The sequence below is a fragment of the Pimephales promelas genome, chromosome 2 (genome assembly GCF_988280905.1).
Source record: "Pimephales promelas chromosome 2, fPimPro1.hap1.1, whole genome shotgun sequence".
Classification (NCBI taxonomy): domain Eukaryota; kingdom Metazoa; phylum Chordata; class Actinopteri; order Cypriniformes; family Leuciscidae; genus Pimephales; species Pimephales promelas.
The window spans coordinates 18,367,116-18,393,194 of NC_142770.1; the positions used below are offsets into that span (position 1 = coordinate 18,367,116).

The window sequence follows — 26,079 nt, forward strand, 5'->3', positions numbered from 1 at the left end:
TTTTGTTGGGTTAGATTATCCACTCAAATCCCTATTTCTTATCTGATGTACTTGACAGTTGTACTCTCACATCCACCATGTTTGTAGTTTCCTAACAATTGTTTGTAGTTCTAATTGATTTGTTGTCCAACTTGCAATGGGTTATGGGCAGCATTAGCTGTTTGTGTTGCGTATAACTGGGAAATAATAATTTTAGCTTCCAATACTATTTAGGATGGACAGTCTGCAAAATGGGGATGCAGTTTTTTAGAAATTAAGTTTCAAGCTTAAAGTATTTATTTTCACATCAAAACTGTTGTCCATTTCAGGAACTGTAACCACAAAAAAATAAACCGAGTCCTAGCTAGTGTCCATTGACTCCACAGCCCCTGTTAAGGGGTCTCCTTGAAGGCTCTCGAAGATGCTGGCCATCTCGGCATTGCTTCTGATCTGGTTGGCGAAGTCAGCCATAGCAGGGCTCTTCTCCACCTCGCTGATGGACAGCAGGGCAGCGACGGCACGCATGGCAGAGCGCCTCAGCTCCTCCTGCTTCTCAAACTCCTGCTTCACTGAACCAGCTTTCACCTTCATATACCAATATATATATATATGAAGAGTTCAGATGCAAAAGCCTCTAAGTGCCATTTGAAATTTTCTTTTAAAATGATCATTTTTATCAAGCTTGTATATTTAAGTTCAGTAATTTCACTTAAATGGCAATGAAGATTACCTATTAATTGTCATTTAAGTGAAATTATTGAACTTAAATACACAAGCTTGATAAAAATGGTCATTCTAGAACAAAAATTCAAATGGCACTTAGAGGCTTTTGCATCTGAACTCTTCATATATATATATACAATTGTTTACAGAGAAGTAGTGACTGGTTACATATGACCTGGATTATGTAATCAGGTCCCAAAGTACTTGAAATTGGGTTATATTACAATTTAAAATACTGCAGGCTGCAGTTAATAATTGCTATTCTCACAATGGCAGTGAATTATACATAATGCATTGATTCTACCAACTACTTTCTTCATATCCTTTAAAGATATGTTTACTGCTTATATATGTTCAGAAGGACTTCCAGGTTTGTGTAGATGCAGAACACAAATAAATAAACCGAGCAGTCACTCTTCATGTGACTATCACTGAAAACTGAGCAAAACACAGCATTTGATAACTGCATTTACAGAAATTATCACTTTTAAGAAGTGTTTTCTCAGAATTGCATATCTAAACAACTCTTCACAAACACATTTATTATTTGAATTATCACTCAATGTATTAATGTCTCTGGAAGGCTTTTGTCTTTTAGACACAATAAAATGTATAAATTCACATCATTTCATATTTACATGCAATGCATGGATTCTCAAACTTTTGGGTCAGCTGAAACTATGTAATTGAATTGAAGTAAGCCCTGAGATTTTAAGTTAATAAGTTAGGTCAATATTAAAATTAAGTCTAAAATGTTGTAAAATAATTAATTTTATGATGATATTTTGCTTTTGATGACCTATTGCTCCAATCTTGCCTAGCTATTTTACAGATTGTTTTGAACTAGCTAATCACCAAAGTGCATTCTGGGTAAAGCGAGCGGAGGAAATCTCTGGAGGAAATCTCACATGCTCTGGTCTGATCCACTGTCAACAGTGTTTCTCAGAAATCCCTTATTGCTTCTTTAATGTACTTCATATTGTTTATAATAAAGATTGGGGTATATTTTCTAATTTTTTTTTTTTTCATTTTTATATCAATATGGTACAAGATTATCCTATTCAAATCAATGTAATAATGTTACCTTAAATGTGTAATGTGCACTACAATTTGTAAGCAATATACCCAGCACTGCTTAGAAGACAACATCCCATGTTTTGTTAAAAATGACACTATCATGTTAGGTCTTACCTTTGTAGTGCAAGTAGCTTTCAGTGGTTCTACTAATCTGTCCAGCCTTTGGACCACAGCAGCTGGACACAATTTAGAAACTCTGGTGAGCATAATGAAGGTCAGCATCTGAAAAACAAGAAACGTGAGTGGAATGAATGGTGAAAAAAAATGCTTGTTTTAATCCTATGTAATGCGTTGGACAAAGTTAAATCATAATGCAATCTTATTAGATCCCTACCTCACCGAAAATATAACTTACTTTAATATCATAGTGGTCTTTTAGGCCTTCCTCAACGTGATTCAGAAACTCAAAGATATCCAAACACTCCAGGCAACTGTCCAGCAGAGTGTACATGCATTCAAACGCCGCCTTACGGACATCCAACCCATCATCTACCGTGTGCTTGAAGGGGCCCATCTCAACCTGAGATTTAAAATGCCATAAATTGGTAAGACCTACAATTACATTTTCGAAAAAAAAAATTCTTAAAACCTATGGCAGGTTTCATGTGCCTTCACTGTTAATAATTGGTACCTCTCGAACAAGGTCTTTTCTGATCTGGGTCTCGTTGTATAGATGTGGGAGAAGTGATGTCAGAAGTCCACGGATGAGAGAAGGTTTGTTGTGGGCAGCTGAATTGAACATGACTAAAGCCACTCGCCGAACATTAAGGTCAGGGTCTTGGAGCGTTTTCAGGAAGTCACCTAACAGCAGAATTGGTGCAAGGGTTTAAGACAGTCTCTATCATACATTCACCAAAAATGTATATCATTTCCATTTATTATCCACAGAAAAGCACAAAGTATACGCAGTTTACCAATGCATCCTTTGAGGAGTGAGTCTATGGGCATAGGGTGGTCTACGATTGTGAACTTCACTGCAGTTACAACCGTACTACGGGAAAGAGGAGACCCTGGAGGAACAATAAATGCTTGCTTATTGTTTATGTTTGTGCACCTCAGTCATGTATACTTAACTTCACTCTTCACCCATTTTTAAAAAACGTATACGTTTGAAAGTCAAGCTAGTGTCTCATCTCATGTTACCTGAGGACAGTTGTTTCTTTAGCCTTGGTAGAAGTTCAGATGGACTGACCAATGTAAGTTTCCCCAAACATTCAGCTACAATATTGCGAGTGCCCTCCTCTGCGCATTCACAGTGCTTGAACAGCAGAGCCCAGATGTTCTCCACATGAGGCTTGAGACTTTCGGCTGACAGAGCACTGATCATTTCCTTGAGGGAGTGCAGAAGCAGGTACTGTCTCTTTGGCTGGCTGCCGATCTCCTTGAGCATGAATGGCAGATACTCCCCTAAGTTTCCAACACAAATGTTTCCCAGGGCGAAAGATGCGGCAGATTTAACTTCCTCGTTTGGTGAACTGAAGGCTTCCATCATGACTCCCTTCAGCTCCTTGTGCCCTTCGAAGTTCACAAACCGTCCAATTTCCCCAAGACACAACAACGAGAGAATCCTGACCGACTCGGATGATTTGGGGTTCTTTACCTCCTGAATAAGGTTGGTAACCACTCCAGAAGCTTCTTTGGGACAGACCGTCGACAACGCTGCTACACATTTTGCCACAGAGTAGTAAGACTGTTTATGCACAGACATGGAGTCAGTCGACTTTGAATCGTAGTAAGGCCCTCTCAAGGCTTTCAGGAGGTCACTGTAACTCATGTTGTTGGACTTTGTTGCTACAAGGACCTGGAAGAACTCAAGTATTGAGTTAAGAGCACCTCCTTGTAGCAGTGGAGAGTGGACTAAGTTAATCACTTCAGGTAAGATCGTCCCCCCAATTTTGCTCAAAGAGGACGGACAGACTTTGGCCATACACGTGATCAGCGTTATGGCTACCTGTGAGATATGCATATCACTCTCCTGAATCAAAGCCGGTACCTCACTCAGTATGGACTCTATCATAAGGGGCTTGAAGCTGTCGCTGTAGTTTGTGACCATCACATTCAAGGCTGTTATCGTGTTCAACTTAAGGGCTCGCTGGTTTTTCCGCAAGAAGGATCCAAGCATTGGAATCCCCTCTGTTAAAATGGGTCTTAGGTCAATTTTAAGTGGCGAGGAAGCGACAAGAGTTAAAGTCTTCACTGCGATAAGCCTGGTGATTTCATTTTTAAGCCTTTCCAGAAATATCTGCAAGGTGGGCTGCAGGTCAGCACCAAGCTGGTCACCCAAATGACTCAAAATGTGGCCCATGCAGAAAATGGCCCGCTCTTTCACTTCTTGGTCTATGTCGGCCGCCTTCAACCTCTTTGAGGTGCAAGCAAACACGTCCTTTATGTAGGGCTTGGCGTCGAAAGAGACAGGCTTGTCCAGCGGCCGCATGAGCTTGACAATCTGCTGGGTGACTTGGAGAGCTTCAGATGTGATTTTATAAAACGGGTCTTCGACACATTGGATCACCGCTGGTAAGATGACATTAATGTGTGGGTGGAAGATCTCTGGGTTGTGGCTACTCAAGAGAACATTGAGGAAAGTAAGGGCATCAATCTTCATATTTGAAGAGGTCGACTTGTCTGTCAAGGAGTAAATAATACCTAAAGAGAGAGAAAATCTGAAATGAATATATACATTGAAAATGATATGCTACAGAACTGGTTAAAGAGTGCAATTGGACGCAAAAGATCAGGTATTCATTTATTACAATAATATATTTAAGTGATTAAACTCAACAAAGTAAAGACCATCATTGACATTGAATAAATTGGGTTGTAATGGTTTTTGGTGTGCCACACCAGTCATGGTGTAGACAGGGTTATAGCATAGCATTTAATGCTAAATATCTTTTAATCTGACCTGGAATGAGGGCAGGTATGTGCTCTCCTAGTTGACTGGGCAGCACATTAGCCATCTCTGTCAAGAGACTGAAGCAACCTTGCCTACTTCTCAAGCTCTTCTCCTTTAGCTGTCGGTGTAAGGCTTTTACTATTGTCGGTACCTGTAAAAGCAGATGAGAGCTATTTTAGGAGATATGCACCAGGTAGTTTGGGTCAATAACCTGCACACAACCATACCTGTTTCTTCAAGAGAGAGACCGCTGGTTCCTCTTTAGCTCCTGTGTCCAAACTGGGGCCGTGAGGGTGCCTGGTCTGTCTGAGCAAAGCCACAAAGGCTGAGAAAATATCAGTCTTAACATTCTCCTCACGTTCTTTGAAGCGGGACACCAACGTTGGGCCTACAGATCCATACAGCTCCACCAGCAGATCCCTGCGGCTGCTGATTATCGCCTCCAGACATTTCACAGAGGAGCGCCGCACCTTCCAGCTCATGTCCTCGTCATCGCTGTACTCATCATCAGACTCTATAGATTACAAGTGTGTTGACTGTGGAAAACACACTCAGAGTGGGCAGCACTACATCCGACATCTGTTTCATCTCATAACTAGCTAGAGAAACTTTGTATGTACCATTAGTAATGATTTTTAATTCTTTCCAAAAATATCTTATTGGTGTATGCCTAATGGAATTATAACTCCTAAAACTGCACAATGATGGTCAAATAAATCACCCTGATCTTCATCCTCTCTTTCCTCAATGTCCATACTGTCATCCTGGTCATCGTCAACATCGTAGTTGTAATTGGGGTCGTAGGTTATGTACTTCAAACTCAACTTAATAATTGTTGGGATGTGAGGGGACATTTCCTTTGGACATCTGACAAGAAAGAATTTCTGACTTAATATCTGTCTGATATTCAAGTTGAATGATGTCATGATGAAAAAGCTGATGAAAAAGTAATAAACCAAATAATGTAGAAGCAGTTTTACCTGCTAACAAAAGCTTCGAAAGCTTGAAAGCAGAACTCGCGTAGCTCATCATCTTCCACGTTACAAAACTTCACCACCATGGGTACAAACTTTTCCAGGTGTTCACCTTCATTTCATAAAAGACTCAATATTAATACAGCAACCATGTCATATTCATCATAATTTTTAGTATGTTTGTGTCCGATATCGCTCCATATACCCTTAACTAGGGCAATATTTCAAGGGACAGCCATTTCTAGTGGTGTCGAAACCATGGTGGACTTTATCAAGTGCAGTGCACTCATTCAATCCCATAATGCACCGCAATAATGAGTACAACCGATGTATGCTCTACAGCTAGAGAATACTCATAATGCACAGTGCGCTACCGTCTGACCAGAAGATGGCGCCGCAGCTGAATCATCCATCCATCAATTGTACTGGTCCGATGTGGGTGCAGCATAATACAGGTATAACTCCTTAAATTGATTATTAAATTGTTTAATTAAGGTTTATACAAGCTAGTTTCCATGACAGAGTTCTTTAATCTTAGCCTACTACTGGAGCTGCCAGTTTGCTAAGTTTCAATGATCATTAAACAGCAAGCACAAACTATGCAAAGCAGCAGCCTTTCCAGCACTCAGTGCCCGAATTCGCTCATTTGTTTTCATCCACTCCTTCAAGTGGAGAATATTAGTTTCGAAACACAGCCAATGTTTTAACATTTAACATTAGTCTCTTCAGCTCCCTCTGCTGGTCACAGCATAAATACTACATTCCCTTAAAAGCAGCTCTCACCAATTCTGTGTCCTCCTCGTCTGCTGACCGTGGCCAAGCACTGGATGTACGTACGCACGTTGGCGGAGGGCGGCCCGCGGGACAGCTCGCCCATGAGGTGTTCGGTGAGCTGAGTGAACAGAGCAGGGCTACAGCTTGGCACCAGGTGACCCAGTGCGATAATAGAGCGCTTCCTTACAGCCATACGAGGACTCGTGAGCTGGGCGAGGAGACCGGTCAGAATCGACTGATGGAAGCTCACCAGAGCAGTGCTCAACCTGTCAAATAATGCATTAGGCTGATGGGGGGATGCTCATAAACCCTTTGCATGCAAGTAAAAGGGATTTTGACGAACCTGCCCAACATGTCAGAGAGAATATCCAAAGCCTCCAGCTGAATGGACACGTCGTCTTGCATTCCCAATGCTCCAATCAGCTGGGACGTGATCTTCCTACAGACGTTGACTGTGAGGCTCAAACCTTGAATACAATACAACCATTATAACCAAAGAAATCCTAAAATGTCGGAAATCTCTATAGTATCAGCATGATACCAGTAGATGAAGATGGCAGTTCAGCGATGACGGTCTTCAGGCCCATGCTGGAAATGTCCCTCAGCTGCTCTTTGTTGGACACCATGTTGGAACAGAGAGTGTCCACCATCATCTCCACCTGACACTCCTTCACTTTTCCCACTAGAGGACCAAGACTACACGAACCAGAAATAAATGTGATTATTTCATCACGTTCATGTTCGGAAGAAAATCTGAGTGAGAAGATACCATTTGACGGCCAGATTCTGCACTTCTCCGTTTTTGTCTTCCAGGAGTTTGAGGAGCATGGTCACGACTTTCCTCTCGCTCTCCTCGTCCAGTTTGATCGAGTCCTTCTGGAGCTCCATCATCAGGTCATTGGCTGCCATAAACCTTTCATTTGTTTCAGCAAAGTGCTCATCAGTTTTGATGTTCTTCACCATCACATTACTCAAATAGCATGGCACATGCCCAAAACACACGGTATTGCCATGTAAAATACTAGCAAGAAAGTAGTAGTTAGCCTAGTTAGCAAAATTGTTTGGTATGGAAACCCATTTCTACCACATAAAGAAAAAAAAACATGCTTTTGTGAATCATATTATGTGATGAAAAGTTGAAATGACACAGTTTGACATACAAAGTCAAGATAGTTATGACATTAAAAAGTTAAAAATTACGACGTAAAGAGTTTAAATATGACATACAAAGTCGAAATTATGACATTAAAAAGCTGAAATTGTTAAAAAAAGTTGAAATGACATACAAAGTCATTTGTATACCGTAGTTATGTCAAAATTATGACAGAAAGTCATCAACTATGAACTATTTCATCTCATGACACTAGTTATGACGAAATCTTTTTTTTTTACGTTTTGTGTAATAAATTATGACGATGGATTTGATTTAGTATGTGAACATAAGTTAAGTTACAAGTTCGTTTTCAGTAGCCGTTATTTCCACAGCAGTTTTTATTTACAAAAGTGGCAAATGTTTACTCCATTTCACAATTTTTCAAAGGGTTAATACAAATCTGAAAATGATAATTTAAGCCACAGAGATATAAACTGCAGGCAGTTGCTTTGTCATTGGCCTATTTTTGTAAACATTTAAGTCGTGAGTCTGAAACATGCGTCTATAACACACACACACACTGTCTTACCGAAAATCTTTGTCAGTTGATGTCATTTTTTCCAACAAATTGGAAATGTAAAAGGTGACATTCGACATCTTGACTTTTTAAAGTGTGCTAACGTTACTTCACTGAATGACGATGTAAAAATTACTACAGAAAGTTGAGGTTGATGAAGATCATAGCGCCTGGCTGGACACTGGACAGACTGGGACATATGACACTCTCGGACAGTTATAAATAGAGATTTGGGCGATATATTAATTTAACTCGCTTTGCCGCCTTCTGCTGCAGTCAGTGTGAACTGCAGGACGGGGAAGTAAGTATCGAGCGGAACCTTTTTTCTGTTCCACCCGGAGACTTTAGCAGGAGAAACACAGTCGGCACTGAGCGGTCAGTCTCTGCCACGTCGGAAATACTATCAGTGTTTTCATATCTGAAGAGCAGAAGAGCAACTAAAGACGTTTTTTGAGTTGAAGGAGTTTGTTGGGAGGGATATAAGCAAATATGGTGAGTGTTACATTATTGATATTTTCAGATATTTAAGTGCTCGGATTCTATAGTTTCAAAATGAATGACCGGATGGAAAATTAAATGCATTTTACATGTCTGATTACGATATTAAAGCTGTTTAAAGAACTAGCTATTTAGATGTAGTTCGATGTTCAACTCTATAAAAACAGCATGTTAATATATAAAACAATTATCTTTGATTATGTTATTACTGCTATGTTTTGTACGTTACCATTTTCAGTTTTTTCACTATTATTCTCAGTCAGTTTTAGCTGTCAACTATTTTGTTTTCTTATATTTACTGCTGTAAATTTATTTAAATATTGTGTCCAGTTAATAACTTGAAAAATTATTACAAACCAATAAAAAAACGAATTAAATAATTGCTCATATCAGTATTAAGAAAAATACCCCAGAATAATTCATAAAAAAATGTGTGTGTAAATACGTCAATTTTTGAGGCGGACTCATGTCATAAATTCATATATTACTGTTCATTCATAATTTGTAAGAAAAAAAACAACAACGCTAAAATATCTATTAAGGAGTCTTATTCCTTTCCAACTGTATATAGTTTGTCAAGACTAGATTAGGATTTAATAGTATATTTTTTTTACGGGCAAGTGACAGTTAAGTTGTTAAAGTTAAACATTATTAATGCTTTTTTTCGACAAATATCAGTTTAACCGACATCTCCGCACATCTGTGGTCTTGTGTGTTTCAGGTTTCGGTCATTAACACAGTGGACACCTCACATGAGGATATGATCGTGAGTATCTCCATCCATCTTGCCTCCATCTTTATTTCTACTTTTTCAACATTATAATATGTCTGTGATTTGTGGTTGTGTGTTCAGCATGATGCTCAAATGGATTATTACGGCACCAGACTGGCCACCTGCTCCTCTGATCGCTCTGTGAAGATCTTTGATGTCAAAAACGGAGGGCAGATCCTCGTGGCTGATCTGAGGGGGTGTGTGAACCACGTAACTAAAACTAGGGTTTCCGTGGAGTGGATTTGAACTCTAATTCTAACTCTGTTTTGGCAGCCACGAGGGTCCTGTGTGGCAGGTGGCCTGGGCTCACCCCATGTATGGCAACATCCTGGCGTCCTGCTCCTACGACAGGAAGGTGATCATCTGGAAGGAGGAGAACGGCACCTGGGATAAGATGTATGAATACACAGGCCATGACTCGTCCGGTAACTTCACGCTTTTTGATTCTCATTTCAAACACTGTGACAGAAATGCATCCCGCTGTGGACAATCACACATTCGCTTCTCCTGCAGTGAATTCTGTGTGCTGGGGACCGTATGACTTCGGGTTGATTCTGGCCTGTGGCAGCTCAGATGGGGCGATTTCAGTGTTGACCTGTTCTGGAGATGGACACTGGGATATTAAGAAGATCAACAATGCACACACAGTGAGTTTAAAATATACATTTACAGGGCTCTAATTATGATTTGATTAATTTAATTTAAATTATTTTAATTAAGAATGATTAGCCGTCATAATGCATTCAAATAAATGGCAACACCTTTGCATTCCCGGGTCTTTATAAAAAAAAAAAAGTTTATAAAATCATAACTTATCATAACTTAACCATATTTGTGTCAAGCACTTCGGTAACACTTTTTAGTGTAACAATTTTAGTGTCCTTGTTATACGTTACATGTTGTTACTGTAGTAGTAATTAGTGTTGTCAAAAAACTCGGTACTTCGGTACCAAGTCGGTACTAAAAAAAAAAAATGTTACGGTACCAGCTTTTCTAGGTACCAAATACCAGGTTAATCCAGTTCTAGACGCGCTGTCTGAAAGGTGCACAGTTGCGTCCTCTTCATAACGCTGATATGGCTCTCTCTCTCTGAATCCACTTGTTGAAACGAAAGGAGGAAAGAGCCACATATGGAAATATTTTGGATTAGGGTAATGTCACGTTGCCATAAGAGGCCAATTACATGCAAATTCGCAATTTCAAATATAGGCGCGAGGCAAGCGCGCTCATAATATAAACTCGTTGCATAGCAACGACAGACGCCGCGTGAGAGCAAGCGCTTTGGAAAGAATAAGCACGCGCAAAAATATAATAAAAAAAAACAAAACACGTGCGATATGTGAACGGCCTCTAAAGTGCTTTCGGGGTAGTTTTACGAGTACATGAGCACAGTAGTATCCAACCGACACCAGAGTACTGGTATTAGTATCGATGCATCCCTATTTATGTCATTTAATGTCAGTGCCAGTTCTAGGCGTATTCTTGCCTTTATAACTCAGCAGTTTTAAAAAGCCTTTTCAAAATTAAATATGAATGCAGTTTTAGATTAAATAAAAGTACAGTCAAATCAAATAAAACATGTTTTTTCTCCTGTAGCCTATAGTTTGGTAATGCTACAATAAGATACCATTTATCAACATTAGCTACTTTACATCAACACATTGAGTGAACAATATATTTTTACAACATTGATTAATGTTTGTAAATGTTATTTAATAGAAACACTTGATTGTTCATGTTTGTTCACTTCATTCATTGTGCATTAAATAAATGTTAACAGATTAGAACTTTACAAACAACTTTAAAAATGTGTTAGTGTATACTATTGTTTATTTTAGGTCATTTTATCTAATTTTTTTCTAAAGTGTTTATAATACATATGTACAGTTTCCATACTTGTAACCGTGATAAACACTTAAATATATGTAAATTTAAACTAAGCTTTGGTACCGAAATTGGTACCGAGAACCGTGAATTTTTACTGGTATTGGTAACGAATACTGAAATTTTGGTACCGTGACAACACTAGTAGTAATTATAAATTATGCATAATTACATGCAACTAATCCTAATTATTTTTCAGTACTTTAATGTATAATTACACTGTAACATTGACACTGACAAAGTGCAACTGAACTTCTCATTAACTAGTAAATATAGCAAAAAATATAGCAAAAAAATTATATAAAAGAGTTACAATGTTATTACTATATTATTACTTTGTCATAGCCTTTTACATAGGGACGCACGATGTATCGGCCAGCATATCGGTATCGGCCAATATATGTTCATTTTTAATGTTATCGTTATCGGCCTGGTAAGAAAATGTGGCCGATATATTAAAGCCAATAAATAATGTATTATTCCCTTCAGCTGAGACACTTGTTGAGCACTGTTTATGTTTTTGAATTTCTTGAAATATGATTGAAATCTCTTCAAATAATGAAAATACGGTTCGGTACAACATGCGCAGCGCAAATCTGTCATATCGGTTATACAACACTATAACACGGACATGGATTTAATTGTGAGACTTTTGTTTTTGTAATCAGGCTCTCAAAATTAGATAAAAAATTTGGATTTAAGTTTATCGGCTGATATATCGGTTATCTTTCAAATTTAAAGAATTATCGGTTATCGGTATCGGCCAAAATTTTCATATCGGTGCATCCCAACTTTTACACTTTTTAAAAATAGGAATTCTTTGAAATTTCACATGAACTACAGCAAGAAAGAAAAATTGCAGAAAAGATGCAAAAATATTATTAATGAAAATGTGTATTTAATATTTCTATAGATGCCTGATCTGTATAGGCTCTTTAGGAAATTATAAATCAAATATTTGATTATTTGAATGCCGATCGGACAATACAGTGTTCTAGACGTGCAATAAAGAGGCTTCAGTCGAGTTATGAGTATGTCATACAAGACTGGCGAAATGTATTGTACTTCCTGTTATTTGAGTTCTTTTACATGGTTTCTCTGGTGTTTGTGGCAGATCGGCTGTAACGCTGTAAGTTGGGCCCCAGCTGTTGTCCCAGGGAGTCTTATTGAGCAGCCAACAGGACAGAAGCCCAACTACATCAAGAGATTTGTGTCTGGAGGCTGTGACAATCTGCTCAAGCTGTGGAAGTGAGTGTACTCCTTATTGTAGCCCGACCGATAAAGGATTTTGAAGGCTGATACGATACGAATATTTTTGGGTTTTAAAATCCGATATTCCGATATATCGGACGATATTTTATGTCATGCTTATTTGAGTTTAGAGAACTGATGGGGATGTTCCTTTAATTGTTATTCAAGCAATGTATGTATCGTGACCAACTCAACGAGTGTTGCCAACAGGAAAGGAGTAGAGTGCCCTCTGGTGGACAAACTATACAACTCCAACACTCATGACATGGTTCAAGCGTGTTTCGTCCGTTTTTATTTTATTTTCGAAATATTCATTTATCAGCCATTATAACTGCTGATACCAATAGTTTGGAAAATGCCTAATATCGGCCGATAATATCAGTCTACCGATATATCGGTCTGGCTCTACTCCTTATTTTAGAGTGCACAGTGACGAGCACCTGCTGTCAGCTACTACACTTGCTCATAAATAGACCAAAATATATATATATATAGGCTAGTTTTATTTTCTACATTGTGCTGATAGTGCTACATTCATACTGTTTCTGATAGCATTATCAAATTAGCCAATAATATGTTATGTGCCCTAATAATGCTCTTTCAAATGTTCATAGTTTCAGCCCTCTACAGTGCAAATAAATCACTCGCACATGCGACTAAATCTTCACTTTGAGCGACTAGAATAATGTCTATCATTAGCTGGCCATTAGATAATTATCATTATCATTAGTTTAGCATAGATATATTTTCACTTGAGTTCGCTCTCCATCAAGTGATTTTGTACTATTTCAGTTCAGCTTAATGGATGAGCTTAGATTTACATTCATCAAACGTCGAGAGTCAAGTTTCAAGAGTCTAAAAAATGCTTTGTTTCAGGAGACAATAACTTTATTTGTCAAATTATGTAGTGACATTCATACTTTCTTCTCAGAGAAGAGGACGGCCAGTGGAAAGAGGACCAGAAGCTGGAGGCACACAGTGATTGGGTGAGAGATGTTGGTTGGGCTCCTTCCATTGGTCTGCCCACCAGCACAATCGCCAGCTGCTCACAGGTAATCACAACCAAGTGCTTTACTCGAAATATTCTACTGTGGGACTTCTCCAGTACCAATGTGAACGATAATTGTGGTAAAAACAATTTAGGTAGATTGAATACATTTTTATTTTATTTTATTCCTGTAGCACAAACAATAGAACACAACAGTAGCAACGCCAAAGTGGTTTGGTTTCATTTGTTAAAATGGTTTGTATAATGGTGTTTGCCAAATTCATAAATCTATAGGATGGTCGTGTGTTTATCTGGACGTGTGACGACCCAGCCGGTAACACCTGGACGGCCAAACTTCTCCACAAATTCAATGACGTGGTGTGGCACGTGAGCTGGTCCATCACAGGAAACATCTTGGCCGTGTCAGGAGGGGACAACAAAGTACGTACCTGTCAAATATGACTCTAGATTTTGAAATGAATGTCATCACTTATTCACACTCTTATTTACTGTCACTTTTGATTAATTTAATGCATAACTTGTTGAATAAATGTATTAATTTTATACTAACCCCCATCGTTTGAACCGAAATCTCCAAAACTACTAGTAAGTAAAAAAATTACTAATTTTTTTTTAAAGTAGGAACAAACAATAGTGTAGTTAAAAAAGCTTTTGAATAATTATATATAAAATATTTTATCATTTTAATTTTATCCACCAGTATATTATTATAATGAGCAGTTTTTACCCAAATATATTTTACTTGCATACTAATTTTTGACGAAGTTTTCACCTTTTCTGCTATTGAAGTTTAAATAGCAGGTGGTAATAGACAATAGACAAGGATGGATCATCAAACCAGTCTAATGACAAGTAAAAATGTGATATTAAGGCTGTATATATATTTAGCGTATGTCAAACTCAAACGTGACTCAACCGGTCACCAACCAAAGGACAGGCCGTGACTGCGCTTTGACATTGTGATTCATTGCCCTTTCACCATGAAACTAATGTTGACACTCTTTGGCTGTCGTCAGTAAAGACGCTTCCGTTGGAGCATGTGGACAGCGATTTACCCATCATTACTCATTTCACAATTGAAAATAAATGACTGAGGTTATATCACCCAGCACTCGGCCCTGCGTGAGGGAACCCGTCCCTGACGTCACCGCTTATTTAAATAAAGACTCCGGGTTGTTGCGCTTTCTGTGAGATGCTCTGCCTTGTAATTATTCACTGCGGCAAGCGGCGGGTCAAGCCATTTACCCGCCGACGAACATGCCATTATCTGATGCATTTATAAAACAGACAGCTTAATAATGCAAAAGGGCTTTGAAGAGACACACAGGTTAAATACAGTCATCTCTAGGTGCTTCTCGGGAGCTAAAGTAAGCACTTTTTTGTTTTGTTGTTAGATTTATTTATTTTTTTTAACTAATGGTGTGTATCACAGTTTGGTACAGGCATCAGAACCGCATCGCCTCAGAGCAGATTTGTGTGTGTGTGTGTGACGGGGGTATTCCTGACGCTGTTTTAACTCCTTTACACATTTTATAAGCTCTTCACAAGTTCTCAATATCTGCGCACATACAGCGAGTGCATTTAGCCCAGCACACAGCGTTAATTTGGGTGTTCAGCACAAAATATACGTAATAAAAGCCGACCAATCAGATTCTGAACGTATCCCTATTCATTTCGCTATCTTTAGTTTCGGTGATAAAAATGCCAACCTGACACCTTTAGTCCTATATTTTGCATCTGAACGTACCGAACAACCAAAACACTGCTGTGTGCTGGGCTAAATGCACTCGCTGTATGTGCGTAGCCTGCAAATAATAGTGTTTTGACCAGCCGAGAACTCGTGAAGGGCTTATAAAAGGAGTCAAAACAGCGTCAGGAATCCCTCCGTCACACACACACACAAAGATCTGCTGCGAGGAGACGCGTATCTGATGCTTCTAACAGAGCAATCGCACCAGAGTTCATTTTAATCCAACCGAACATGCCATGTGTGAACACACCCTTAGATTGCCTCACTGACTCTGGAACTGACTCTTTTACCTAACAGCGTTTTTAAAGAGCTCGTTCAAGCACTGAAGAAATGACGTCATTTATGTAGTTTCCCATTGACTTTTGCTCATAGGTGACCCTGTGGAAGGAGTCAGTGGACGGACAGTGGGCCTGTATCAGTGACGTCAACAAAGGCCAGGGAGCCGTGACCTCCATCACAGACAGCCAACAGAACGAGCAGTGAAGCCTCTCGCCTCCAGTCAGACACCCTTCTGCCTTCAAAGACGTTAGAAGTGCATCTCACTCTCAGGCGGCAGAACCAAAATCTCTCTTTTTTTTTTTTTTTTTTTGCAACTCTACCCTGATTTTTAGATATTTTCCATCGGTTCATTTACAGGCCAGATGGTTGAGCTGATTTGTATTGTTTGTAAAGATTCTTAACATGTCAATTATTTTGAGAAGAATAAAATTATGATCAATGAAAGCTATTGGACACATTGGACATACATGTGCTTCAAAACATTGAAGAATAAAGTTTTCTACACTAAACTATAACTAACCTGCTTATTAGTATTATATTACATTGTGTAGTTATTAACAATATATTCATTATGTATATATGTATATATATATACACACACACACACACTCTCTCTCTCTCACACACATGCATATATATATATATATATATATTTGTTTACATTTAATATGTGGGTGCACTGTGTATAATTATTTTGTTTATATATATATATAAATACACACACATGCTTGTATATATTTAAGAAATATTTTCATGTATATACTGTACATAGATTTATACATAATTTATCTATATGTATTTTATATTTATCTAAAAAATATTATTTATATATAAAATATTATATAAATTAAAATAAAATAAATATTTTATATATAAATAATATTTTTTCTTAAATATACATGTGTGTGTATATATATAAAATAATACACAGTGCACCCACATATATAATGTAAGCAAACTTATTTTGGATGCGATTAATCGCGATTAATCGTTTGACAGCACTAAATATATTTGTATATAGCATATGTGTGTGTGTGTATATGTATGTACTTATTTACTATGTAAATAACAATTTGTTATTAATACCATATAAAATATCTCACCACATGGCAATCATTTTAATGAACTTTTAACCCTCATTTTAATGAACTTGGTGCTCTTTGGCATTTTCTGACTGAAAGATTTTTCGTATTTTATTCATATGAATTAGCCATCAATTTGACAAAATATAAAATGAATTGCCATATGAGTGTTGGAATTAAATTGGTTGTTAACAGCATTTCATGTTGACTTCGAACCACGTATCAAAATGCAATAGCTGGAGCACCATTAAAAAACTAGTCCATGAGTAAAACTGTTCATCACCTGCATATTTTGTCAAGTAAACATGCAGTCCAAACATCCGTAGTTGTTACCATTACTGTCAGATGAAATTATCCAGATTTTGGTGGAGTTGCCCAAGGGTTCAGATCAACGCAGAGCTGCCAACCCTCCTTCGGCCTCCAGTCATGAGTTATGAGTAAAAACATTCATCTGTGTGCCAGCCTCTAATAAGAGGAGTGTCACTTACAATAATGTGTTGATATTTTTTTTAGAAATGCGTATTTTCACACACTGCGCTTGTGGTTTGCAGTTCTGACATGTTTCTTACTCGTATTACAAAGCCCAAATCACTCATCTTCAGTATGATTCATTGTCATTTTTCAATACACAGTTCTCATTTTCCTTTTAAATTATTTTTGTGTTTATTTTTATTTTCCAGTGACCTAGTCAGAACTTGTAGACTGATATTATATAAGTTTTAACCCTCTACATTGTAAAAAAAAAAAAAAAAGAAAAAAAGTTGCCACCTTAAATTGGCTTTATGCACAGCCGCACTACCTGTCTGCCATTATTGGACAAATTGATTAATCCAGGTGTGTCTGACCTCAGTAGTCAAGGCAACAATAATCAGACTCACCTGAATTAATCAAGTTTGCCCAATAATGGTAGACAGGAAACAAGGAGCTGGCTTAAGTTCAGGAAATAGTGCAGCTGTGCATAAAGCCAATTTACAATCAACTTTGGTTGTTTAAATGATTTCAACTTAAATTACATTAAACCGACTTAAATTTTAAAGAACTAAAAAGTTGAAAATCATTTAACAAGTTAAAGCAATGCAAAAATCTATGTTGTCATAACTTGTTAATTGTTTTAGTTTTTTAACATTGTGTACATTTTTTTACATTTACTTCCAATTCATGTGTATCATTATTTGAATTAATTTATAATAAAAAAATATTACATTTTTGTTATTAAATTCAATATTTAATAATTTAATAAATTACAATAAAAATAGCGGATTAAATATAGTGGAAACACAGAGAATTGTTCGCATAATTTAATTGTACTATTTGTTGTACTGGCTTTAATGATGCTTATTCTAAAAATCCTCACTTTTACTACATTGTAGCAGGTAATATAGGCTATACACATGCAATTTTCTTCATGCAAAATATAGTTTCATTATTTAAGAAAAAGTTGAAAATGTTTTCATAAAGTAATTAAAGCAATTTTAAAAATAGTTTACATTTCCATAATCCAATATTTCGTATTATAATCTTTTAAATATCCATAATATTATAGGCAGCTCCTCAGAGCCCGTCATAAGGTAAGGGTTAACCCGTTCGCTGTGGCATATTGCGTGGATCTGAGAGTGTGCCGGCGGTCCACGCGTTTCACACACTTTGGAGAGGCGGTGACACTCCGTGAGTCATTTGCGCTCCGGTCTCAGGAGTGACAGCTGATGCCCGCTCATGGACCACTGCATGCACACCACAGGATCTGTCCACGATACACCTGATTTCCGACACCATTCCCCAACCATCATCGTCACAAACCAGTGTCCGTTTCTGCTTCTCTCCGCATAACGCATTAGCTACTCTTAGTTATTTGCCATGCCAAGCTGGAGGAGAAACCTGACTTTTTGCCTGCAGAGAATGCACGACGAAGGTAAGTGAACTGATGTCACCACTTATGAATCGAGTTTCGTGCGTACCATCGCTTCTGACGTTAGATGCGCAAATGTTAGCTCTGTTAATTCTCACTGTCTGCTGCTCTGAACCGTGTTAATGAAGTGGCAGGTGTTTTCAATTGCTTTGTATCTACATGATGTCTAAAATTGTGTTTCAATCTAATTGTGTAGTGCCCCAGGACAAAGCCTTGAGGTTCCCCTCGATAAATGTTGGGTGATTCCTATTGTGCCGTACTTTTTCATGCCTTAATATACTGGATGAACATTGTGTGACTTTTAAGTAATTAAACTTTGAATTAAGTGGATGTTGTCAATTTTGACATGTCCATAAAGCAACATCGAATTATTTCAAGCTAAACTAAATATAAATATATAATTTTTATTTTGTAATTAATTGATACTTTATGATACATTTGTATTCACCAGGGTACTATATATGTATGTATATGTGTGTGTGTGTGTATATATATATATATATATATATATAAAAATAAGGACTGGGCAATGATTAATCGCGATTAATCGTATCCTAAATTAAAGTTTGTGTTTACATAATATATGTGTGTATAATTATTTTGTATATATAAATACACACACATGCATGTATATATTCAAGAAATATTTACATGTAAATACTGTATATATACACACACAGTACACACACCCATATATTATGTATTTTGGATTCGATTAATCGTTGCCCAGCCCTAATATATATATATATATATATATATAGTCCATAGCCTGGGGCTATTCTTGAGCTCCTACCATGTCCAAGGCTAAATGAGTTTTGCCCCAGTACATAGCCTTGAGGCACTCCTCGGCATCTTGATCAGCGATGTTCAAAATAATATTCTAATGCAGCTTGGGGGTGTTTTTTTTTTTTTTTAATCGAAGTTGAACGACTAAATGTTCATTGCCCATGGGAGAGATTTTGTCACTTAACTTGCCTCAACTCTCTTTATCTCGTGTGTAGAACATCTCATGAACTGTGCCTGTAAAGAGAGCTGATAATGTCAGAGAGTTCAGTGTGAAGCCATGGCATTGCAGATGCTTTTAAAATTGAAGTTGATCACAATCAGTAAATGACATAAGTTACTTGATAATAAACACAGTTAGTCACCAAACACAAAAACAAGGAGAAAATTGCATTCGTATTCTGTTTTTCCATCTCTCATTCAGGAGCTTAATCCTCTTATCAGAATTTGAATTCCAAGACTCAAGATCCCATTAATCATAAGAACCCAGTTCAATTAGAATAGCGAGGATTCATTTGCAGTTTATCGACTGAGTGTGTATTTGGAGGAAGTTGTTGCACTGATAGAGCGTTGCCTGATCATATCTGGTAGTGGCTGCGGCAGCATTTCTGGACAGAATCCCACGCCTCGCTCCAGCAGAATTGATCGTAGCTGCATGACTGCTTATAAACCTTGAACTGAGATCTGCACCAGGGTTTTGTCCTTTTGCTTTTTAAGGTTAGGTTTTGTGTGTGTGTGCGTGTTTCATCAATGAGTCTAGGATTGGAAATGGCACTTCAGAAATATTTGCTCTGTCTTGTGTCTCAGAGTGGGACGAGGTTAGAGGGCAGAATGCTCATTTGCCCTACGCTATAGAGCCGTCATCTTCCTCCTCCTATTTTTAGAGAGCTATTGAATCGCATGTATGTTAAATACCAAAGGGCTATGTCCTGTTGCTGAAGTCCAGTCATAGCAAACATAGTTTGACAAACCACAGAGGGATTGTCTCGACCTTCTGGAGTCAACACTTTTTTATGGCTTGTTTTGAAAATGTTATTATGGAGGCAGTCATATAAGGTTAAATGTGTTTGTCAAAATGCATATGTTTTATTTTGAACACTGCAAGCCTCAAATGGTTATTGGGTAGGGTTAAGGGTGTGCCTAAACCTCCAAGCTCCTCCCATTAAGCCCAGAGAGGGGCGGGGCCTCCGCTAGACATCAAGGCTGCGTCCATTCTGTGATAGTTGAGCTACAAAAATAAATATGGCGTCTGCAAGTTGCGGCTGGTCATCGGTTTGTGTGTAAATGACAATTTTTTGATCAATGTTTTCCACTTATGAAATTGCTATTGTAGTCATTAAATATTCACTTAGTTTTCACCAAAGCTCGCTCTGGCAACAAATCAGTTGTACATTTTCAGCTGGCTTTGTCTGCAGTCACCAGCATATATCTGCGAAACTGTTGCTCTTTGTGTTATTATGGATTCGGATGGTCGAATACACACTTAAGTATTAAAGTATGAAAGACTGAGGCCGTCAACTCTACACTACAAACTCCAAACTCCACTCAAGTGTTTCCCATCTATTTTCAGAAGCGATCACGATAGCGTGTCCAATTTGCATAATCTACTTTGGTGCCACACTTTACAAATCCCTCTGGCTAACATACTGTTCCTCACATTTCACTGATTTTACAAACGACACCAGCGACATCAGGCCTTCATCACATCAGTGTCTGTGCTCAACCTGAAAATGTGGCAATACACTTCCCTCGCTTAATTCGCCTAAATCTGCCCCCTCACGCCATGGCACAACAAGCCCACGACGCCTCTTCAACTCTCATCCTCAGAAGCACTTGATCTTACATTATTAATATATTCAGAGCAATAATGAAGAGATGTGTGATCGTATGAATGAAAATTAGGACTAAATGCAATGATAAAACACTCCCCAATAACTTTTATATTAGTGCAGATTAGTTGTGAACGTCTCAAAACTCATTATCTGTAATAGGCTATAAGAGGTTAGTTTTACAGTACAGCAAGCAGAAATAAAAAATATATAATATAATATAATATAATATAATATAATATAATATAATATAATATAAATAGGGCTGGGCAACGATTAATCGTGATTAATCGCATCCAATATAAAAGTTTGTGTTTACATAATATATGTGTGTGTAGTGTGTATAATTATTTTGAATATATAAATACACACACATGCATTAAGAAATATTTGCATGTATATACTGTATATATATATATTTATACATAATTTATATTAAATATTAATATTTTATATATTAATAACATTTTTTTTCTTAAATATAGGCATGCACGTGTGTGAATTCTTAAATACAAAATAATTAAACACACCACGCACACATATATTATGTAAACACAAACTTTTATTTTGGATGTGATTAATCGCGATTAATCATTGCCCAGCCATATAATATAATATAATATAATATAATATAATATAATATAATATAATATAATATAATATAATATAATATAATATAATATAATATAATATAATATAATATAATATAATATAATATAATATAATGTAAAAAAAATAAAAAATAAAATAAGTTGAGAAAACTTAAAAGTTTAAGGCAACCAGCTGTACTAATCATTAGTTGTACAAACTTTTCATTGTTAAAAAGTTGAATAAACTTTAAAAACAGAATTTGTCAAACAAAATGTAAGTTGGATTTTTTATAATATAATATAATATAATATAATATAATATAATATAATATAATATAATATAATATAATATAATATAATATAATATAATATAATAAAATAAAATATAATATTCATCCATAAATCTCTTGGGTTTTTCTCGATTCAAATCTTTTATGTGGTTCACATAATCAGTTTCGGTCAACTGATTAACTTTAAAGTGAATATTTATGGTTCCTTTTCTTTTCATGGGTGTAATTTCCTAATATAATGAAATCGCTTCATGCATTTAATCGGAAACAACAGATATTTTAATGACTTTTACCTCAACTAGGATGCTCCATGGTGTCACACATGTGCAATATTTCTCTCAAAAAGCTATTGAAATGAATAAATGTAAAACAATGTTTTGTGTTTCATGAAAAAGAGAAAGTCATACAGGGTTATTAAGGATAAAAACCTTTATTTTTTGCTTCAACTTTAGATCCACATGCCTTGCATGCTTATTCGTGGGCTTCACATAAAATCTGGAATGGACTCAATGATTTTTCTTTTAATAAATCGGTTTATGCAGTTCACAGAACTGAATTATTCATTAACGAATCCGATTATTGAGTTCAATTCACTGAATCACCTTTTGTCTTCCATGAAAGAACGAGTTTTGGAACAACATAAGGGTTAGTAAAAGATCTGAATATTCATGGATGAACTAAGCTTTTTTTTTTGGATCCCGAATGATGATTATGTTATATTAGTCATTTTTTCATGAAGATGGAATAGCCTCACATTTTTCTCTCTCAATCTCTTTTATAATTACCATATTCGCATTGATGCTGGCCAGATTCTTCCTAATCATGGGTGTGCTTCAGCATGTGGCAAAGTGCTTAATTAATTAGCTTGGCTCGTTTTTCCTGAGCCCGACATTTTGCCAGATTGTCCCACAGGCTTGTGTGTCTATCAAGCATGTAACAGTCTGGATCATCAAAGAAATATGATTCAAAACCATTAATGTCGCTTGCTTTTGCCACATGTTCATTCTTATTTCCTTTTCAGAGTTTAATGGGAAGGGAGGGGTAGATGGGCGGGATATATACAACCACAACCTCAAAACGCACTGTGTTGAATGCGGTTTGCCGTGACTCCGCGTTAAGTGACATGCGTGCAAGCAGCATTAGCTAATCTTCATCTAGGTCACTCATTGGAATTGTGGGTAATGTGATTTGATGACTCACCCAAGCAGAAAAAAAATAGCTTCGTTTTTCAATCCGTTTTGCCATTGTGAAGTATAACATATAAAGCTGGTTAATTTCCTGTCAGGATTGTGCCTGTTTCTTTCCCATGAGTGGTTTGGTTTGGTGCTGTCAGTGTTTTTGTGACAGTGAATGTTGCTCACCATGACTAACCCGGCTCGGACTTGACATTGTGATGAGCGACACCGATGGCTGATCTACAGTGCCTTCACACACTCACTATCTTGCGTGGTGTGCGCAGTAAAGCCTGCTGGGGCCTGAATGCTCTGAGAGGCAGTGGCCCGTAAACGCAGACGACCAAAGGAAGGGCAGCTCCTGAGAAAGAGAGTCTGTCGTTCATCACTTAGTCAGAGTTGCGGGGTTCAGCTAGTTCACAAACATACGCCGGTGCCCTTTAGCTGTGGCAACTGGAGCCTTTTATGATGAGTTGCAGCAGCATTTAACCTTTAAAACGTTCTGACTGATGATTGTTGCTTGTATTGTCTTTAGAAACAAAGACATTTTTTTTGTTCGACATTTATTGTAAACTAGAATAACATCTTTCTTAACCCCACTGCACATTTGAAGGTTTATTTTGTTAAAGCCAAGCAGAAAAACAGCATTTCCTAAGCATAGGGTCGAGGTTAGCATAGCCAGATTAGCCACATTAGCACCTGCTGCAGATTCGCTTCAAAAAACATTTCAGTATTTCATTATATTAGTAGAGTAGACAATTCCTTTTTGGAAAGTCTTAAATTCATTAAATTTACAGACTGATCTCATGAAGTAGCGCAATTCGTATTTCCATTTTTGGCGTGCTATCAAGACGCATAATGGATTTTCAGCGTGTTTATGAACGCCGTTGACTTAACGTTATTACTGTATATATAAATATATGACTTACCTCAACCCCGTCCCTAAACCTAACCGTCAGTGGGGTTAATGGCATTTATGACTGTTCCCTTACCATCCCAGATGTAGATCTACATTTTGCTTCGTTTTGCACGGACATTTGACGGCGTGTACAGACACGCGGAATCACTCGGACGTTAATGGCGTAGACATACACGCATACACGCGGATACACGCGGATAGCTCAAAATGCGTAGAGATAACACGAAACACGATAACACTTGACTCGAAAGTGGCGTATATGTTTACACAAAAGTCATGATGTCATGTTGAAATTTAAGACACGAAACGAGCGGTTCGTGTGAGAAAACGAACAGTATTTATGTCGTTTTTTTCCTCTTGTAACCACAGCCACGTCCAAGTACTTTGAGGACAAGGGCGCTTCGGTTTGCGCATGCGCCGGAAAGCGGCGGAAGTGAACTCTTGCGCGGTTGCGAAATTTTTTTTTACTTTGTCTGTTGATATATCGAAATCGTCTTCCATTGCTATTTCCTGTATATCTAAATATGTTTAGATCTTCACAGTTAAAGATAACGCTTCCGAAATCTCTGTGTAAACAATGAATGACGTACACGCTCGAGAGATTCCGGTGCTTTCCGGCGCTTGCGCAGACCAAAGCGTCCACGCCCTCAGATCTGTAATTACAAGAAGTAAAAACGATATAAATACTGTTCGTTTTCTCACACAAACCGCTCGTTTCATGTCTTAGGCCATCAATGTGTACTTACATTTACGAGTCATTAAATCATGTTTAATTTGGACGTGTCTGTGCATGCTCTTTGAGGTGGACCCCTATAGGCCTACCTGCATTATATGACTGACAGACAAAAACGGTTTGACCTAAAAATATCAAAATTGAAAATACTGCAGAAACAAAGACACCTACATCTTGGATGCCCTTGAGGTAAGATAAAACATACCGAAAATTAATTTCAAAGTGAACTATCCCTTTAAGTACAAGTAGCACAATTTTCTGGACTCTCTTCTCTCTCTCTCTCTCTCTCTCTCTCTCTCTCTCTCTCTCTCTCTCTCTCTCTCTCTCTCACACGCACACACAAACAAATGACTTGCAATAACATAATCTTTAATTACTTGGAACTGTTCGATAGCCAACACAGATACTAGTGCTTGACGCTTCCTATGGCTCAATACATTTGCCCTCAGTTAATTTATCTTTGGAGATAAATGAAAGAACTGGGTGAGTGTCTGCAATGACCAAAAACAATGTCAGGCACAGACAATAAATGTCTCCAAAACTAAATTTATGGATAGGCTATATCTCCTCTATCTTCCACCCACTCTTTATCTATCCTGCATTGGTCTGAACTATATTTATTCAGCTTAGTTATTACCGACAACCTCCACTTTTTTTTTTTTCTTTTTGGAAAACTTCACTTTTAGCTTTAATGTGACTTCCTGATTTAAAGTTATGCCGAATAACTTTTTTGCACTGTAATTTGCACTACAGCATTATTTATTGTGTGATATACAACAGTTTCGGGTCTGCAAATTTGATTTGCAAGGTTACATCCTTACGCCATTAGGTGACAACAAATGACTTGGAATCATTGAATAAGTAATTGATTCATATAAATCTGTCAGTGAATCTGAATCATTCATGATTCGCTCAGGAACGGATGAAAGATGTCGTGGCTTCGTCTGGAACTGTTTTCGTCAGCGGAGCAAAACTTACAGCGTAATGCCAACACTATGTCTAAAAATGTAAGTTACACATTAACTTATTCAACTGTTGTGTAAAAAGATTTTTCCTTTTTGGCATTAAGCGAAAAGTTTGGCAAAGCTAATCTTTTGTTGTTATTTTAAAAGAAATGCTGCCGTTTATAGGTTTTCTTTGTGGGAACAAAAAATTGATTACAGAGATTACAATTAGATTACAGATTACTTTGTAAAGTACTGGGTAATTAAAGGGATTTAATAGCGTAAACTTCGGTAA

At 37.3% G+C, this 26,079-nt stretch overlaps 2 protein-coding genes across 2 annotated transcripts; one reads left to right on the forward strand and one right to left on the reverse strand.

Annotated features, from left to right (window-relative positions):
• Positions 1-253: 253 nt before the first annotated feature.
• Positions 254-8,245, reverse strand: cand2 (cullin associated and neddylation dissociated 2 (putative)). Its single transcript, XM_039694950.2, has 15 exons — positions 8,106-8,245; positions 7,193-7,336; positions 6,965-7,119; positions 6,767-6,890; positions 6,433-6,689; positions 5,656-5,761; positions 5,397-5,542; positions 4,903-5,189; positions 4,685-4,826; positions 2,923-4,425; positions 2,694-2,789; positions 2,411-2,580; positions 2,135-2,299; positions 1,894-2,001; positions 254-564 (listed from the first exon to the last, which is right to left on the reverse strand). Exons 1-15 carry the CDS (start codon positions 8,171-8,173, stop codon positions 340-342), a joined length of 3,696 nt encoding a protein of 1,231 aa, XP_039550884.1. The 5' UTR covers positions 8,174-8,245; the 3' UTR covers positions 254-339.
• Positions 8,246-8,402: 157 nt separating this feature from the next.
• sec13 (SEC13 homolog, nuclear pore and COPII coat complex component) lies at positions 8,403-16,051 on the forward strand. The gene is made up of 9 exons (XM_039694957.2): positions 8,403-8,585; positions 9,313-9,357; positions 9,445-9,560; positions 9,637-9,788; positions 9,877-10,010; positions 12,362-12,495; positions 13,430-13,550; positions 13,781-13,927; positions 15,630-16,051. The coding sequence occupies exons 1-9, from the start codon at positions 8,583-8,585 to the stop codon at positions 15,738-15,740; spliced, it is 963 nt and encodes a 320-aa protein (XP_039550891.1). The 5' UTR covers positions 8,403-8,582; the 3' UTR covers positions 15,741-16,051.
• The last annotated feature ends 10,028 nt before the right edge of the window (positions 16,052-26,079 follow it).

Excerpts from the sequence above, each read along its gene's own strand:
- cand2 (XM_039694950.2), bottom strand. The coding sequence starts at position 8,173 with ATGTCGAATGTCACCTTTTACATTTCCAATTTGTTGGAAAAAATGACA. Across the intron at positions 2,790-2,922 it reads AAAGAAACAACTGTCCTCAG|GGTCTCCTCTTTCCCGTAGT; the intron begins GTAACATGAGAT and ends TTGTTCCTCCAG. Across the intron at positions 2,581-2,693 it reads ACTCCTCAAAGGATGCATTG|GTGACTTCCTGAAAACGCTC; the intron begins GTAAACTGCGTA and ends TTCTGCTGTTAG.
- sec13 (XM_039694957.2), top strand. Across the intron at positions 10,011-12,361 it reads AGATCAACAATGCACACACA|ATCGGCTGTAACGCTGTAAG; the intron begins GTGAGTTTAAAA and ends TGTTTGTGGCAG. Across the intron at positions 12,496-13,429 it reads AATCTGCTCAAGCTGTGGAA|AGAAGAGGACGGCCAGTGGA; the intron begins GTGAGTGTACTC and ends CTTTCTTCTCAG.